This window comes from Phalacrocorax aristotelis, chromosome 2 (genome assembly GCF_949628215.1).
Source record: "Phalacrocorax aristotelis chromosome 2, bGulAri2.1, whole genome shotgun sequence".
Lineage (NCBI taxonomy): Eukaryota > Metazoa > Chordata > Aves > Suliformes > Phalacrocoracidae > Phalacrocorax > Phalacrocorax aristotelis.
In genome coordinates, this window is record NC_134277.1 from 5,800,801 (window position 1) to 5,819,631 (window position 18,831).

At 46.6% G+C, this 18,831-nt stretch overlaps 1 protein-coding gene across 3 annotated transcripts in view; it reads right to left on the reverse strand.

Annotated features, from left to right (window-relative positions):
- The window catches only part of LOC142052346 (mitogen-activated protein kinase kinase kinase 3-like), an 85,327-nt gene that overhangs the window by 26,049 nt on the left and 40,447 nt on the right, over window positions 1–18,831 (reverse strand). Inside the window, exons 3-6 of one of the 3 annotated variants that reach the window (XM_075082240.1) lie at window positions 17,709–17,818; window positions 7,931–7,971; window positions 6,798–6,897; window positions 639–752 (exon numbers count right to left, since the gene is read on the reverse strand). In XM_075082240.1, coding sequence (XP_074938341.1) covers window positions 639–752; window positions 6,798–6,897; window positions 7,931–7,971; window positions 17,709–17,818 — 365 coding nt within the window. Of the gene's footprint in view, window positions 1–638; window positions 753–6,797; window positions 6,898–7,930; window positions 7,975–9,619; window positions 9,684–17,708; window positions 17,819–18,831 lie in introns of those variants that run through there. The other 2 variants (XM_075082239.1, XM_075082241.1) reach the window with 2 other exon arrangements.

An 18,831-nucleotide genomic window follows, 5' to 3' on the forward strand; every position in this document is an offset into this window, starting at 1 on the left:
TTCTAGGAAATACAAGGAAGGAACGGAGTTGCAACATCTGTAAATCCCTTGCTTTACAGGCTGTGCTTGGGGCAGCACGACATGTGCTTTGGCAAGACGCTCTGTACAGGCGAGGTCAAGCTAACAGGCTTAACTGCAAAACCACTGAGCTCAGGAAAAACAAATAAATAAATAATGGGGAAAAAGACAGTCCTGAGTGAGTCTGAAGGATTCTCCAGTTTGCTCTCCCTGGCCTTTAGTCCTGCAGCACCACATGGAGGGAACGGTCCCCACATTACCACCCCGCATGGCAAGGGCCAGGGCACCACCCCGTACATGGAGGAGAGGCTACAGAGGAAGGGCAACAGCATGCCTAGGCAGAAAGCACAGGGGGTTCTCTTGGGGTTTAACCATGGCTGAGGATCAGCACAATATTTAACCCTTCACAGGTTGCAGGAGGAGCTAGAGGGAGCTGAGCTCAGTCTCTGGGCTGTCACCACAGGAAGATTTCCCAGCAGCTGAGCCAGAGCAGGGCTGACCCCACTCATGAGCAGCTTGCCCTCTGCTCCGCACCATCAGGAGACTCATTTCCACTCCCCAACACAATAACAAGGCATCTCGCTCCAGACACAAAAGAGCAGAGAAGGTGAAGGGCTCACATTCGCTTTCTTTGGAGCGCTCACGAGGATCCGCAGGCTCTTCAGGGAAGGGCTCAGCTCCAACTGTTCCATCGCCTTGTCCAAATCTTCCTGGGATTTCAGTGGGATCAGGAGCTGGAAGGGATTGAAGAAACAATGGAGCATGGCAGTGTCACACTTTTGGGTAAACAGAGGAAGCCAGATCCTTGCAGTGAGCAGCTTGGGAATCGGGGGACAGGGGAGGAACCCGAGAAAGCGGATGGAAAACGGAGCCCCCATGCCCTCCAGCTTGCCGAGCTCTAACAATTTCTTCCAAGTTCTCATCTACCAAGGAACAGACGCAAAAAATCACAACAAAAAACGTCTGCAAGGAGAGAGATTAAAGGTCACATCACCATTTCAGCTAGGAGGCAGGAAGAGGGGAGGGCTGAGACTTGCCTTAGACTTGCTGCCTGCTATTCTGGGGCTGCTCTGATCTCAGAGTTTGTAGGTAAGACCTGCTGCTACCTAGCCCCAAAACAGGCCCACGCATTCTTCTGGGTTTCCTCCTGGGAAGACGGTCATGCAATGGTGCTCCAAGAAAGCAGTGAGCTGCACCCAAGGATTTACGCTGGCAGATCCTCAGTGGCCTTCCCTACTGCTGCAACCTGTGTTCCTGTGCACTGACACAGTCTCCCTAGTGTTTGGGCATCCGGTGCAATCAGGGAACATCTCACAAGCAGGAGCCTCTTCCCCTTTGATGTGAAAGGTGGCACTGCTCTCCCTCCAAGAACCACTTCTTTGACTCCCAGCAGGCCAAATTCAGCTTCTGCTCTTTGGAAGGCAAATAGAACAGAAAGCTACACAGTGCGCGTCTATCAGGCAGCTAAAGGTCCTGATGTTTTCCTGGTAAGTGGCAGACTACTGCCCTCACATCTCCAGAGGGAATTTGAACCTCCTGACATTGCTGTGTGGTGTACCATGTCCTGCAGACAGCCTGCAAAGCTTCCAATGCCCAACACAGCTGCACTTCAGAAGGGCTCTGTGGCCTTCTGCTGCCCTGGACTAAGATTAAAAACACAACTTTTTGCCCCTCATCCAGGTGCATTCTGCCTAATCTCACTCATAAAAACCAGTCCTCAGTCTCTGTAGGTTGCCTCGGACATTGGCACTGAATCCAGCCAGCACAGCACGTTATACTCGTGCCTGTGCCAAAGTACACAGCAGTTCCACCTACCGAAGGGACTGAGTAGGCACAGCTCCCAGTAGGCTCTCACTGGTCTTACTGGGAGCCACAGCTGCCCAGCACTCCTGAAAGGCAGCTCAGCCCTCTGGGTGATCAGGGTTCATGCCACCAGCCACAGCAAACACACCTCAGATCAACCGCTCCAAGACAACACTCAAAAGCTGCCTGTGTCTACCTTTTTGATCCCAGGCTATTACCAAGGGTTTGGCTGTTGTCCTGTACATAAATACACCTCAGACTGTGTGCACTGAGGCTAGGACTTTGGGGATGACCAGGTCAAGGGAAGGCTGTGGGCCCTGGCCAACAGAGGTGAGGTTTGACCTCAGGAAACTGCCACAGTCACCTCCTCCACCCAAGCACCACAGCCTGAGCCCACCAAGCTCCATCTTAGATGTCTGCATGGCTGCTCTTTCTACAGTGTGAGCGCTTCAAGGCTTCATTGAGTTCCTCCTCTTCTATGCGACAGGAAGGTTACCTTTTGTCCCCATTTGGCAGACAGGGAACCGAGCCATATGCGGGACACCTATTTCACATGATAAACACCAACCTTAACCAAGAAAGTCAAGCTCCCGCAGCTGTGGATAGCAGGTGGTCCTGAGCTTATACCTACCTTAGGCACCCAGCTTCCTGATAGTAAAAGCCAGGTCTCCAAAGGGGCACTGCAATAGCTAAGTTTAATGCAACCTGCTATTCTGTAGAGTTTACAGTCCCAACTTAGATACCCAGGACCCCTATAGCTTGCATGGGAGAGTTAGATATCCAGAAATGGGATTAACAGGTGAGAAAAGGAAGCTGCCAGGTGTAATTGCTGGAAGCAGTGGTAATTGCTGAGGAAAGACAAGGCCAGTTCTCAAAGATATTTAAGCAATGAACTCCAGGTTGGGCTAGGAGTGCTCTTCTGGTGTAAGGTATGCAAACGTGGTCAAGAAATTTCTACAAAAAGACAGGAAAAGAGAATCTAGAGCAAAGCATTTAGCACATTTACCCAGGAGGAGGTATAATCAGGCTGCGCACCCTTCGTCTGAAAACTCATTACTTGTGTGTAAGGAAAAAGATTCCACGAGGAACTCTTGAGAAAACCTTGTCCCAGAATATCCTACGAGCTGCAGGGACTTGAGTTCTCAACCCAACGAAACAGGGAAGAGTTCAGGAAGATGTCCCTTACCTCCCAAGCAAGGGCCCTAATCAGCTGGGGGTTTTACAGAGAACACTAACACCAGTCTTGTCTGAACTGGGCCTCACAAGCAAGGCCGGAATCAGATTCCCAGTCTGGGACAGGGCTTGGACATGAATGAAAGGAAAGTACTCACCAGGTAGGTATCAACTATTCAGGGCTTTCAGAAGGTCAATGGAGTAAATGGTTAGACCACGGGTCATGGTTAAACTTTGGGATCTGAATGAATCACCCGTGGTCACAGCAGGTACCAGACAAAGATGGTATTGAATAAGACTCCCAAATGCTGTACAGCTGTCCTCACAGTTTGCTTCCTTAAGCAGCAGAGCTTAAGGGATATTGTCTCTTTGCACTGCTTAATCCTCTTGAAGTTCACAAGTGCTCCACAGGTGCATCAAGCAGAAAAGCCTTCTCTGCTACACTCACCCAAACAGAAATGAGAATGGTGGAGAGCTGCTCCCCCTCATTTCACCACCAAGCAGAATTCGCTTCTGAACTGTAAGTACAGTCCCACTGCTCACCCATCCTTTTACTGAGCTCCTCACAAGCGTTCAGAGCTGCAATCCATCAGCTGCTGCTTTGAACAGAATGTTCTGCAGGTCACTCCATCTCACTCTAATATCACAACATTAACACGTTCGCATGCCTACTTCAGAGGAGCCAAAAACATCAGGCAGAAATTGCCCTCCTGTAAAAAGGACTGGAGCCAGTATTTAGCTTGGCTTTACCTATTACCCACATCTGGCAAGTAAATTTTGCTCCATTTGGCTTCTGGAGTGTGGCACATACGGATATCAGGAACAGGTATCTACGAGACATGAAACTAAATATAGACTTATGCAGAACCATGGAAGTAATTGCCAGGGTGCATTTCCAGTAACTGGGTTTATTCTGTCTACAGAGTAAACAGCCATGATGAACACCAAAGTTTACCCACACAGAAGTTTCACTAAATAGAGCTTATTAGATTTGCTTCTTGCTTTTAAATAGTATACTTCCTTGGAGCCTAATGCTTTAGTATAGGACTTGGTAGTCAACCAACTGCAGTCTAAGAAAGTGAGTGCAAGAGTGAGTTTTCACCGACTACAACGGTATTGCTAGACCTCACTCTGTAAGACACTCCAGAAAGCCAAAGAATTGTAGGAAACAGGGTTGGGGAAAAATCTGAGAGGTCAATTAGTTCATCTTCCTGCCCAACACAGGACCAACTGGCATCAACAATTCTCAACAAATGTTTGTTAGATAGGCTTTTAAACACCCCTCCTCCCCCTGTAACGGAGTTTCTACCACTTCTCTAGGCTTTAACTCTCCCTAACCTTCCAAAATGATGCTGAGGGACAGCCTCAGAGGGGACAAACAAGGGGAGGTCAGAAGGGAACTAGTGGTACGCCGAGGTTCAGTGTTCTGCCCAAGGTCACAAGCTGGTGATGGAGATGGGACAAACGGCAAGGTAACAGTCACACTGGGAGCAGCTGTTGAGCAGTGCATACAGATCATATTCAGACACAGCATTTGCTGTAGAAGCCAGTCTTTCAATCCATAACACAGCCAACTGTCTAACAAACACCATGCCGTGCTGTCCATGGCCAGGCCAGATTTTGCTGTCCTGCTCATCAGAAAGATGAGCCCAGCCTAGTACTAACATGCAGACATGCCCCATGCGGTACACCCACAGCCAGGCCCTGCTCTTATCTATACCAGCCCAAGCCCGCTGATTCCATGGTCCCACCAGGATGTGATTCATGCGTGCCCCTGCTCCACCCAACTGGCATGCTCATCTCTCTGATCTTGGCTTCAGGACTCCTGCTTCACCAGGACAGGGACTGCCATTTAGTGAGCTTTTGTAGGGGCCTGTTGACCTCAGTGTAATTTTGGTCTACAGGGTGCTACTTGCAAGAGAAATATCTGATGGCAACAAAGAATTACCGCACATTTCCCTTTAAGCATGAAGAAAGGGTGAAACGTTTAATTGTAATGAGTCTGTGGTCAGGCTACCTCTGAGACTTGCAGTCATGAGGCTCAGAAACCTGACCCAGAGCATGCTAGGAGCCAGATGCCGGGGTCTCACCATGTGGACATGTAGACTATCTCCCCGAAGGTTGCTTTTATCTGTTTATAGTGTTTCCACAATAATAGCCCAGAATTACTGCTGCCCAGACCTCTTCCCAAAGGTGTCGCTTCTCACAAAAAGGAATTTTTACGTATTTAAAAAATAAAACACTGAACGTCCTTCTCAACCCTAAGAAGTCAGGACTACCACAAGGCCTGCTTATGGTCCTGCTATGTGCTGTGCACATGCCCAGGAAAACAGTCTCTTAACATGGGATAAAATGCGTTATTTAAGCTTCTGTTTGCTGTTGCTGGAAAAAATTCCTCTTCAAGTGGAAAGAAACCTGGAATGAAATGAGTCATTCCTGGAGAATTCAATGGCAGGCTTTTCCCGGGAGGGCTGTCAGAGAATGCCCAAGATTAGAAACCTGACTGCATTCAAAGCCAAAACCCAGCGGACACTTTGGTATCATGAGGTACCTATTATAAAAGAATAGCAACCTTTTTGTGTATCAAATCTCCACTGAAACAGAAGGAAGAAAAAAAATAAAATGTGAAAAAAAAAAAAAAAAGAAGCTCTCTTCATGACCTCCCTCTCCATTCATACTTTAATGAAAGGCTGTTAGTCATTTCCAATTAATACTTGAACAAGCAAGCTGTCAGGACAGATTGAAAAGAATTGGTGTTTAAAAGCCTATTTGTCATCTGGCCCTCTCCTCCTTCCCAAAGCCAAACCCACCTCAAGAGTCCAGTAGCTCCAGCTGGCTGCCCAGTTCACGGCAAGATGCCTCATCACAAGAAAACACTACGCAACCAAAACAGATGCCAAGGATTGCCCCCTTCTAGGTAAAGGCCCTCATCAGTACCCTCCTTTCAGACGCAGCGCCAGGCTCAAAGAAAAAGTTGGAAAACCATAGTGGCCTGTTAGGAAGAAGGTTGGAGTAGAAAGGTCTTCAAGCCTCAAAATGCAAGGATCACAGAGGGAGGGTTTCTTGGCTGCCCGTATGTGACCACAGGACCTGCTAAAGAAATCTATAGCAATGCACATTTCGCTGCAGGCCTAACCACAAGAACATGCATGTGGTTTTGGGGTGAAACAAAGTCAGTGATGGATAAAAGTACACTGCGTTAGCAGCGCTGTCCCTCGTGCTCTGGACTTCACCATGCTCCTGCAACTGCCCCCAGGACAGAAAGGCTTCACATGCAAACCACACACGCAGCAGCCTACAGTCACTTCATGCGGCTCTCAGGAAAGCCATTTGGCCTCAGCTGTTCTCCTCTATGCCCTGCATGAGCTCTCACCAGTCAGATACACTCTGAAAGTTGGTTCTGTTGCCCCAAGGGTGTTAGTGGGAAAACATCTACTGCTGCTGACTGTGTAGCTGAACTGACAGGGTCTCCATCATCTCAGTTGCTTAATTCCACACCCCATGTTTGAGTTAGAGGGATTTTTTGTTCAGGGGAAAAGACAAAGTTCCTGTGTCACCATTTAATAGGCCTTAATTGAAATAATTTTGAGAAGGGGAAAACCTGGCTTGGGGTCTAAGAATCCAACTGAATTGTGTCCAGACAACAGCTTGTGTATGTTCACTAACTGGTAACCACAGAATAAGATTATTTTTCTTCACATCCATATACAACGCTAAATTAGGGCATTGAGAACAAACCACTGCTCAATTCTGAAGTGGGCACCAGGCACCCTAAAACTCTCCCTTAGCAATAAGAAGAGTACCTCGTTGTTCACACAGACTAAGTCCATCGTCTGTCCAAAAGCATCCGTGACCTTCTGCACCACTTCTTTGAATTTGACTGGTCTTGGAAACTGGATAATCCTGTATACACAAACAAATACAACAACAGCCTCAATTTAGTAGAAGCATACTGGAATCTGGGGCTAGGCTGACAATTCAGAAGCAAGGGCCTATATGCTTTCATCATGAAGCTTAAAATTCGCTCCTTGTTTTTACACTCGTAGAAATACTGCTCGTCTGCTATGCCCAGGAGGGCCTGACCTACCCTGCAAGAATATCTACCAAAAATCCCAGTGCAGCTCCTCTGCTCCTCCCCCTACTGTGAGGCACAGGTGGGAAAGAAAAAAGTCCAGCAGCCCTTCACTGGAGAAGACCCAGAATCAGGCACTGGACAGTGACTTATCACCTTCATTTTCAGCAAGTGGCTCTGAATAAGGAGGAGGGATGGCAAAAAGAATAATGCAGTTTTGTATCCTGTGACTTCCCTGTACCATCACATGCTCATATACATATGTACGGATACGTACGGTACACATCAGCAGGTACAGTCTAGCCCTATGGTGACATTACTTAAATTTTCTTTGGCTTTAACATGTAACTTGGACCATCAGGCTGTGAGTTTCCAGCCCTGTGTCCTGCTCTGCCGCAGTCACTGAGCACCAAGCAGAGGTGATTCCATGAAAATGTCAAGCAGGGAAGGGCGGGCAAGCTTTAACTCCCAGCTCTATTTTTATGGGACCCATGCCCAAAATCTGGTTATCTTAAGTGTCATAGGCTGCTAATCAAAGGACGCATTTCTGTAGAGTTACAGCTCAGCTGTGCCTCAGCAGGGCTCCAGAATTAAAAAAAGGATCCAAGTGTGCACCCTATGTCCCTGGTAAGAGGCACTTAATGACTTCCAGCTTGGAACCACTTCGCCTGCGTGCAAATCGCAGGAGCTACTTGTGGCAAATGGGATAATGAGGCAAGGCTCTTGCATATAAAATTGTAGTGGATTTTAGGGGAATGAATCCTGCTGGAAGCTCATCTGCAGCTGGCTGAAGTCAGTAGGATGACATTGGGTAAAAAAGGGTAATTTGTCCCTGCACATTCGGGGTCTGGGTTGGGTACATACCTTTTCTCTCCTTCATATTCAAACTTGATCCTGACATTTCGCTGCTGAAAGAAAAAGCAGAAAATGGTTAGGTCCCAAACTGCATCCCAGACTGACACGCAGATCCAAAGCAGGTCTTCGGGAGACTCCCCTAACTCCAGTGGGCATCTGGTCTATTTAGGGCCAAGTGGCCTGCTGGACTCACGAACTATGGGGAAACTCCATGTTGTTGACAAACATGCTTGTCAAAAAAAAAAGGTCTTCTGTAAACAAGAGGATGCTCACTCATCTGTATAACTGTTAGTTTTAATAAAATGCATTAATAAAAGTGGAACAATTTGAATGCTTTAAACTCAGCTGGGAACAAGGCACTATTATCAAAGAGACAAACATGTTATATATCTGATGTCTGTCCATCTTCAGCACTTCCCATGGTTTTACCCCAGTACTTTTCTGTTGGAAACCCTAAAAGCAAAGCTCAGAGGATGTTTAATAGAACACAGCAATATCTGGGGCAAAGAAGTAAGAAGTAAAAGCAAGCATGCTATAATGGAAGTAGAGAGACAGTCTTGGATTTTAAAAGCCAACAGTGCTGGGGCAGTGGTGGGGGCAGCTGTTATTTTCTTATGACATACAGAATGCAAAGTATATCGGGCATCACTACGCTATACACAGCACATCCCACCCTGAACTGACCTGTTCCTCACCTCAAGAGAAATAATTAAATTTGCCCACAGAAGAGCCAGAAGAGTCATGGGCAGATTGGGCACACAACTGTGCAGGGACTACTAAAAGCCACTTTTCCCACCCTCTATTTGTGCATATTTAGCAGCGATTGAGTCCACAAGGAGCCTTTTCATTCATTCAGCTTCTCAGACTGAGCTTAAGCCCAGCACCCCTCGGCTCATTCCAGGACTTTCTGATGACCTCCAACACAGATCAAAACCCTCTTTACTTCCCAGACCAGGTTTAGCCAACCCAGTTAAGTAGGGCTCTGCCCCACTACTACAGACAAGCCTCCTCAAATAGTGGTTTTCTTCCCATGGAGAAAAAAATGCTTTCCCGCTCCCTCCAAGGTGTAACACCAGGGAGGGCTTGGTCCTGCGTTGCCTGCATCTCACAGGGATAATCCCCGAATGGGTGGGTGACAGCCCTTCCTGAGCAAGGACCTTATCTCTAACCCTGGACTGCCAGCGCGTGAAGGCACACTTTCCATCCTCTCAGAGGGAAAGCAGAGCTGCAGTGAAACAGATTTGTCTCTAATGAGGAAAATGAGCTGGATGGACACCCTTAGGTTTATTTTTAACTGACAGCTCCTTGAGTTTGGCAAACACCCATCGAAGTCCAGGAAGTCAAGCCTGGATGCGATTCGGTTGAAAAGCTTAAAAAAATCCCCAGCAGATTTAGGGTAAACGTGTTGGATTATCTGAAACGCATCCCTTCTATTTCTGCTCATGTCATTTTCTTTTTCCAGAAAGGCTGGGAAGAACCAGTGCCAGGATAGTCACCAAATGGGACACTCCAGCAGTGTTACAGGCCTGTGCTAAACAGGCACTTACATCACCTCAGTGTCTGCAGCCAGTTCTCCAGACCCACAATGCCTGGACAAACTCCAGGTTTGCTTCCAGAACCAGGCCCAACCCATAAAAATACCAAACTAACTCTAAACCAGCCCAAAATTCAAAAGGAGAAGAGATGACCATAACTAACCTAGTGCTGAAGGTCCAAATCATTCTAGAGAGACAGGCAAATACGGGTGGGATTGCCACCTTGGGTTATCTCTGTTGGAAAAGAAAAAAAGATACAGGCTCTTTTATGCCAATTTTTATTTGCATGTGCCTCTCTGAATGGGGCGTGCCTGGTTCATCCCTCCTGGATGCTGGTAGTAAACCAGCTATGTGGGTTCACTGCATGTAGCTCCACAAAGTCCTTCTCTAAAGTAAGTGAGAAAAATCAGGGCAAGGAACTTTCGAGGTTTCTCCTTACAAAGGAGCAGGACACATAAGGGGAAAAACTCATGCAGCTCCGGTCTTGCTGCAGGAAACCTTTCAAAACACAGGTTTCACTTTCAGTGCAGACCTGAATGCTGCAGGGAGCTGGGACGTAGCACGCAGTGCCTGTTTATGCTGAGCAACACAAATTTCGCAGACAAATAAGTTTTGAAAAACAGCTTGTGGCTGAAAAATGTCAAAACACTCATATAAAGCTCCAGAGAGAGAAGAAAAGTTAAAAAAAAAAAAAAGCCACGACCCTGCTGCATCCTTTTCTTCTACATCAACAACAGGGTTGATGTGCTGTGGCCCAAAGCCAACAGAAGTAAGCCAGCTGCCCCACACTGCTCCACTCCGCTCCTGAGCAGAGCAACAAGCACACGGGCTGCAATAGGGGAATGAAAACCCATTTTAGTCTTAATTAGATTATTACTTATCCTTTTTACTGATATAAACCCACTAACCTCCTGCTGCCCTTAAAGAAACAAAGGCCTTAAACCTGTAAGCATTTGGAAACGGGAGAAATATATATATATTTATATATGCACAGCCTGAGAAGTTGGTTACAGTTTTATTTTGCAATCTTCCCTTGGCTTGATCGTGTTTTTGACCCACAGCTAAAGCTGAATTCATCACTGCTGTCAGCAACAAATACTTTTTTTCCTTTACAAAAAAAAAAAGTGGGTTGTGCCCAAACCACTAGGAAGTCCCAGGGGGATGCAAAGCACTTCCTAAATGCTGGAGCAGGCCGTGATTTTTTACACCCATGGATATCTGGTTTGGAGCAACTGGCTTGAGATTACGCAGGGAGTCTGGGGCACTGCCAAGTGCTGGAGCAAAATCTCACACGAGTCTGCACCCAGCATCTCAAACGCACGATCGAAGGGAAGGCAGGATCAGCATCTTCTCCACAAGGACCTCAACGCAACAGGCAAATGCTTGGTGGAAGAGGGGCAGGTGGTGGAGGCTGCCGGGTTCTACTCACTTTTGTAATTTTGTGAGGAATGAAGACAACAGCAGCGACTCCTTGCACAATCCAAGTCGTGCTATTTACCCTCCCTGCCATCATATGTCAAACAAGGTTAATGGCAGCCTTTTTCTCAAGAGGTCATTAGTCGGTGTTGGAGAACAAGCTGAGACACCCAAGAAGGGTGTGTGTTAAACACAGTGGAGGAGGGGGGTAAGGCCATGCTGCAAGGCACCAGCCTTAAACACTTTGCTCTGGGAGAGGATTTCGTTGACAGTTTCATGGAGCACTGTGAAGCAGGTAATGGAGCAAGCAGGGGAAACTGAGGCATGAGGTGCTTTTCCTAAGGCTATGAAGAAAAAGCCCACCCTGGGGTAGAGAAGTCTCTGAGGAGACCTTATTGCAGCCTTTCATTACAGAAAATGGGCTTTATTAGATGGAGAGAGACTTCTTCCAGGTCCTGTAGTGACAGGTCAAGGGGCAACAGTTTTAAACTGAAAGATTTAGACTGGATACAAGGAAGAAATTTTTTATGATGCAGTTGGTGAGACACTAGAACAGGTTGCCCTGTTACTGGAAGCATCCAGGGTCAGGCTGGATGAGGCTTTGAGCAACCCGGTCTAGGGAAAGATGCCCCTGCCTTCGGCAGAGGAGTTGGACTAAATTATCTTTAAAAGGTCCCTTCCAACCCAAACCATCCTGTGATTCATTCTATGAAGCAGAGTGGCAGAGCCAAGCATAAAACGTAGGTGTTTGATCTCCTGATTTGTACACACTGAGCAACTTTCCCCGCTCCACGTGTGTTTCCGTACGACACAGGGCACGGAGGAGCCTGCGTCTCGGCTGGCGCCTGTAGGCCCTGCTGCGACACAAACAAAATAAGCGACAACCCTGACAGGAAATACCACAGTAATTCCCTTCGTTTCTGGAATAATTTCTTCTCCGAGCTACTTGTACCGGCATTTCCTCCGGCCCCACTAACAAATGGTATTTTACTCTTTCTTGCCATCTGCCTCGGAAAGGAAAAAGCAAAGCCACCGCTGTGGCCACAAACCCATCACCATCTTTCCAGGCTTTCCTTGAGGTATTTTTAGCTCCTTCCTCAAAACTTCTAATGTCACAAAGAGAAGAGACCACAACTGCCAAGCTTCAGAGGAAGTGCTGATGGGACTCAAGAGAGGGGGGAAAGGGGGCAACCGCTTCTGCCCACGAGGCGCTCAGCTGGGGACCATGCACCCCGGCGGGCTCGGCCAAGCTCGGCCCCCGGAGCGGGAGTGCGCTGCCCCGCGCACTGGTTTAGATTAAGGAAAACATTGGAAAAAAAATGGAAAAAGTGTTTCCAAACGAGGTGAATCATGATCTTATACAGAGATCCCCAAAGAGCTGACTGCTGTTTATAATAAAAGCACACACGGAGAGCAGGACAACGTGCGGTTAGACCTAAAATGGAAGTGGCTTTGGAAGAACAGGAGATGCTGAGCACCCTCAGCTGCTGAATGCCCAGAGAGTCAATCAGATCAGAGGCATGAGTCCACCCTGAGCAACACCAAGCCTGTGGAGAAGGGAGACCGATGGCAAAAGGACATCCTTGCTGCATCACCTTGATGCCGCCGACCGCAGGCAGGGAGCTGGCAGACAAGACAGCCCCGCACCTCCAGGTCTGCCCCAGCGCTGGCATGGCACCAAGAGCTGAAGCACCTAAAACTGCTGGATGAGCACCAAGTTCGAAGACTTCCCCTCATCATGTCTTCTCCTACTCCCAAATTCAGCTGCCATCAGAAATGGCGTTCTGGTCGGACTCTACCTCCATGGCTTGCTTTTAAAGCTGCTCTTGTCAAACCCAACCAGAGGACAGCTTTGTCCATGCTGAGACACCGCAGGGACAGGGCCTTTGGATCACTCCTTCCACCCAAATCCATGGTTGCCTCACAAACCATCTGGGACAAAGCCTCTGACTCCAGCATTAACCCTTCTGAGGTCAAGAAAGGCAGGAAAATAATCATCACAGAGCAGTCGCCACTCCCCTTCAGCACTGCACCAAGAGGGCTCATTCCAGCTTTGCTCTTACCCCGCTATGAGGCCTTGGGCACTTACTTTGCCTCAGTCTCTCCCCCGGGTAGAACAGGGGCAATGAAGGAGACTCATTTCTGCACACTGGAGGGTAAACAGAGGGATTATATTAACTTCTCTCATTTTCTACTTGTTGGATTAGGAAACAATGAGGAAACCCTGCTGAGTAGTGCAATGTTCAAGCATTAGTGCTCTAGTTACTCCTTTGTACAAAGCCACAGAGCGGTGGGATTTCTCCTCAACTTCTGGTTTCAGCCAAGAGAAAATCAGCACTGCAGGGCCAGGCTGAGGGGACTTCTGCACTTCCCCGACGTGCACATTGTTTGCATTAGTCCTGTGCTCGCCCCTGCTTTCAGCAACGGGACGTTCATTACAAGCCAGACAGCTGGCCCGCATCCCTAAACCGCAATAGGAGATGACTAATCCGCGTCATTAGGAATTATCTGCACAGAACCCCCACGCACTTTGGGTTATTCAGCAATCAGACAGAAAGGGGTTTGTCTGGGATTGCCCCCTTCTCCTCTCGGGGAGTGGGAACTGCAAGATATCCTGGTCCCCCTGGATCCTTTAAGCTCTTTTCCTCTCAAAACATAAGCCCAGCATGTGAGCAGCTCAGAGGTCAGTGGAAAGATGATGTCTAGAGGGTTCATTGCTCCCTGTTATAGATATTTTTGGCTTATACAACAGCAGAAATCAGAGACATCACAAAGTTTATGCAAAATCACCTACCTGGCAGGGAGTAACTTTTTTTCAGCTGAATTTCTCCTTGGTATTACCCTCTTAGCACCCAAGTCAGCTCCACACGGAGACAAGGGAAAGCCTCTTCCCTAAATCCTTGGGACTCCACTGCCTTTGCCATCTCCAGCCAAGACTTTCTCAACCAGTGCTGCTGCCCGCTTGGTCCCTTGCTTCTGCCCCCAAGGTGGGGCAATCCCTGCAGATCTCCTCACAGACTCCCATCTTCAAGGTGATATTTACAGACCCTCATCGTATTCCCCAATGGTAAAACAGAGGTGATAAAGCCAAGCTCCTTTTAGGCTGCTCAAAGACCTACAAACAGAGCCCTAGAACATGACCTGTGGTTTATTCTATTTAGGAGCAAGCCTTGTCCTGCATCCAACTTGCCAAAGGAAAGAGAGTCCGGGGGTAATTTACTAAAAGAACAACTTTTAGATCAGTGTGATATTTGTCATGCATGGGAAAACGTTCCTTGCAAGTATTGGACTTCACTGCCGTGGAATAACTTGCAATCAAAATTAATGCAGCAGAGGAATTGCGAGCTGTCACCAGCTGTGACAGGGGCCCGCACCAACACGTTGTCGTTAGACCAAAGCACAGCACTGAAAACTAACTTCATACAGTGAGTTGCCAAGCTCTGTTTATATAAATAAATGGATGTGTGCATAAATAGACAGGTGCAAAATAAATGTTAATATAATTGTTCCTTTCTCCTCCATGCTTTTGTTTGGGATTTCTAATTCTTTGTGGTTTCCCTTCTTATCCCACTCATCATCTTCCTTAGTGATCTCAATGCAGATCTTTATTCTGTTGTTTCCTCCTTCTCCTCTTCAGAGCCGCTGCTATAAACAAACTCCTTTGTTCAGTCCATGAGACTGCCCGAAAGGACTCCTTCCAGCCACACCAGGGGATGCATGAGGAATGAGAGAGTGATAAGAAAAAGAATAATGGAGGAATAATAGTGCAGAGGATGCACTAGGAATAATGTCAGGATGATCCCTCTCCTCCCAAAGAATGGCTCAATATTAAAGACTAACTTACAGGTGGAAGGAAAAGGATGTCTGTCCATCTCTATCCCTCTACCCTGTTTTCTCACAAGGCAGAAAGGCAGTGTACTGTAGTGACTGAGACACCTGACCAGGACTTGGGAGATTCAAGCCCAGCCATCACATCTGCTCCCAGGGCAATCTAAGGGAGGAAACTCATCCGCACTGTGCATTAAGGATTGCTGTTCTCATCTCCAGCTTGTTCTACCACGAGGCATTAGACATCCAGCCTTAGTCGTAAACTCATTTGTAAGGAAATCAAACTAAAAAAAAAAAATATATTCATGCCATCTGCCAAAGGATGTTCATTTCATGAGATGACCTGAAGCAAAACTGTCGATATTTTGGGGAAGAAATATTGTGCAGCACAAACCACCACAGACTACCTTCTTGTGTGGCCCAGGCCTACAAGGAATACTATCTGGCAGGCTTTAAATTGCAACTTCTGTCAAGGCAGCACCAAGGAACCCCTCCAGGAGAGAGGGATGAGATAGCACTTTGGTTGTGTTTCTCTGTGGACCAAAAAACTGCTGCAAGCCACAAAGGGACAGGCTACTTGGTCAACACATTCTTGTTTAAAGTGTTTTTCAGTGAAAACTTGGAACACTGACTGAAGGATTCCCATGCCTCAGAAAAGCATTTTTCCACAGGAATAAAAAAAAAAATACATTTTTTTTTTGTTTTTAATCTGACAACTGAACATCTAAACCCAAGTATTTCAATATGAGCATGTTGCTGCAGGGCCTCGTAAGAGACACCTACAATGAGATTCCCAAGATGAAAATTTAGCATCTAAATGCCCCATGCCTCACTACCCCTTCTCCAAGAAGGAAGACTGCGCAGTGCATCCTTCAGCCCAACCAGCCAACCTGATCATAGGAAAAAATTAGAAAGAAAAGGGAACATCAAGTACCAAAGGAAAAACAAATTACAGGCACAACAATAGCATTTTCAAAGCAACCTTTACCCTCATCAATTTCTGTGCTAAAAAACAAGGGGAAAAAAAACCTAAAAGTGACCCAAACAAGTTGACTACAAGTTTCTGAGCTGCAAACATGAACCAAGTCCCCACTAATTCCACCTACTTTGGCCACTCCCCACCTCGCAGACTAGACTCCCATTGTCCCACGAGCCAGACTTGTTCCAGCTAGTCCAATTTAGTGAAGCAACAATTCAACATACTCCAACGCCCTTCATCTCGTGGGGCCTGTTGGTCTGAATCCTCAATCCCGGATGCGCGAGGAGAGCGGGATGCTGACTATTTGCGCCTCCTCCATCAGAGCGCTCTGATTGACAATGAGCATGCAGCTACGGCCGGTCCGCTTATGGATAAAAAGAGAAATCATACAGGAGGCAATGCATTTGCAAGCACCGATGTTGTAATTGGGAACGAAAGTTTGATCCCTAATATAACAAAATTAAACACAAGTGGCAGCCAGCAATTCTAAAGATGATATCAGAGCACAACATAACTCTATTGGTGATTTATAAATGAAGATCATAGTGGATGGGCTGTGGATACGAATTTGATTGCAAGATGTCAACTTTACAAAACTTTTGTGGATACTAGTTTCCACTGGCTGAATTCTTATTTTCCTTATTTTCAACTAGTTATCTGGTTAACTGTGTACCTGCAGCATTTACTGCCACAGTTTTCAAAAATGACAGCTGGGATTTTCCCCCATTGTGAGAAAACAAATATGTTATTTAAGAGAAGTCTAAAAAGCTTTGCTATCCTGGAAGCAACCCGAGATGGCTTGGTATGATCCCCACCCATCGACTTGCAGAAAATGCTACCCTCGGAGCCATCCAAAGCTGCGCTGGATTGTCTGCTTTGCCTGCAGCTGCAGAGACCCAGCTCTGAATTTCTCCGGTCAGTTTTGTAAACATCTTGGACTTATTTCAGCATGAGCTGAACTCAGATCCAGTGATTCAACTTGGACAGCTGCTACCGCCAGGACACACTTTAAGACAGACATGCTACGTGCGCACTTTTTGCCTCTGCATCCAGAGTTCTTCATTAGGAGCACAAGTGCCATTAAAATACGCATGACAACAGTAAATGACGATTTGTTTTCTTCCTTGCTAGGCATTCAGCAATTGCTAGGTTGATTGCAAGCTTATTCTAAGCCATAGCACTAGAAGTGGAATTCCAAGTGGATTTGCTCGCATGCTTCTCCAGCAGCTTCCCAGTCCTCTTAATTATTTTCCCCCTTCTTTTTTTCTCGTTATTTTGACAACTGAATTCTGTCTTCACAACTTTTGTGTTCGCATACTATTTGTTCCATACAGAAACAGGCTATTAAATCCACTTTAGCTATTATATCAATGTCAGCTAATAATTTCTGACATTGCTCAAGGGACAATGCTTTTGCTCACCAAATCAATTCCGACTGCGCAACAGGGCCAAAACGTTTCATTTTAGGAGCATAAAGATAAACACCAGTAATTAATATTTAAACACTTTATATAAGAATGACATTATTCCTCCCAAAAGAGCCTGGGTGTCTACAGCTCAAAATTGGCAGTCTGTCTTTCAAATATCTGAAGTAAAATGTGCACATGATAAATATCGTATTTCATCAACACTGTCAATAGAAAACATTTGACTAATCCAAATCTTACATAGCCCGTAACAAGTTCTACTTCCTTCAGTGCTAAGCAAGAGAAAGGAGTGCCTTGAGGCAGGATTTGAGATTTATTACAAGTTTCAGGCTCTATTGCTATATTTGTGAATGATTTGGGGTATCGCTCTTCTCCTCTGCTCCTCCATGATATGGGGATGCCTGTAGCTTCTTTTCAGCCCCTCAGAAAGAGGTCCTAAAGCTTACGCCTCAGTAAAATTATGTTATTTCTAATCTGCTGAGCTCCTGCAGCACTTGTTAACTTCATTTCTAGCATTTAAACTTTGTTCTCCCAGCATGGGAAGCATCACACCCACCTCTTTGGTCTATTGGAGTTTGGGATGGACTCAAGCAACGCCTTACCTGTTTGCTGGAGTGGACACTGTTTTTATTCCTGTTGTTGTCCAGCAGCCCCCCACATTTGCCCAACGCTGCCAAATCCTTCATAATAGAGTTCAGAGCTTCTTCTTCATCTGCAAAAGAAGGAGAGATGACTGAAGCGTGGATGGCAACCTCACCCACGGAAGCGCATAGTAAAAATACAGCATTGCAAATACAATCTTTCAAACCTATGGGTCAAAAGGCACGATGTCTAGCCTTCCTATTAAGACAGGCATTCAAAGACCACACCACAGTCCCTCCCAGCCCATCGTGTCTTGGAAATACAGGTCTCCATCACAGGTGAGACACACCCTCAGAAAAGCCAGTGGCTGAGTGTGGGTGCTGACTGCTCCTCCAGCTCCCAGCCCATGTCTGCTGCCCATGGGACCCTTTAGAGAGGGACCCATAGGCCAAATGCACTGTCTAGGGGGCTGGATCCAGTTTGTGAGGTATAAGGTGGTGCGCTCTACAGGACAGAAACCTTTCAGGACCCAGAAAGCTCAGGAGTACACCACAGTTCTTCATCTCCCCATTTCCTCCCTCTTCACTGAAGAAGCTCAAGAGCCACAACTGATTTTCAAAACTAGAGCCAGTGAGAAACCATGGGAGAGGGCAAGAAACTCATTAGAAGAGGTAACAAACCCAACTGTGCTGGACAGAAGAGAGACACACACTAAGAGCCCGTATGGTATTTCTGCAGTAACTAGAGAACTTCGAAGGACCTGTTTGATCTGAAACCAATCGCCTCCTTTTCAACACTTTCACATCTATGATCGTGGTCTTTTAAAGCAGCTATAGATTATTACATTGCAAAATACCAACTACGAGCACTAAAAGCCCTATCAAGACCTAGGGCACAGCATACTCGTTAGGAGAGTGTGAGAACCTGCTGCATGTTCATGATACAGTCAAGACAGGCAGGTATTAGGCACATGTGGCTATTACCATAAAAATACAAATACAGCTACTGCATTTTGTGTAAAACGGAGTGTCTCCAGGGTTAAAGCCGCCCCATGCCAAGCCAGCCTGAAGATTTAACTCAAAGTCGGCAAAGACGTGAAAGATGACGAAAACTATATGAAATAAGACAGGACTGGACCCAAAT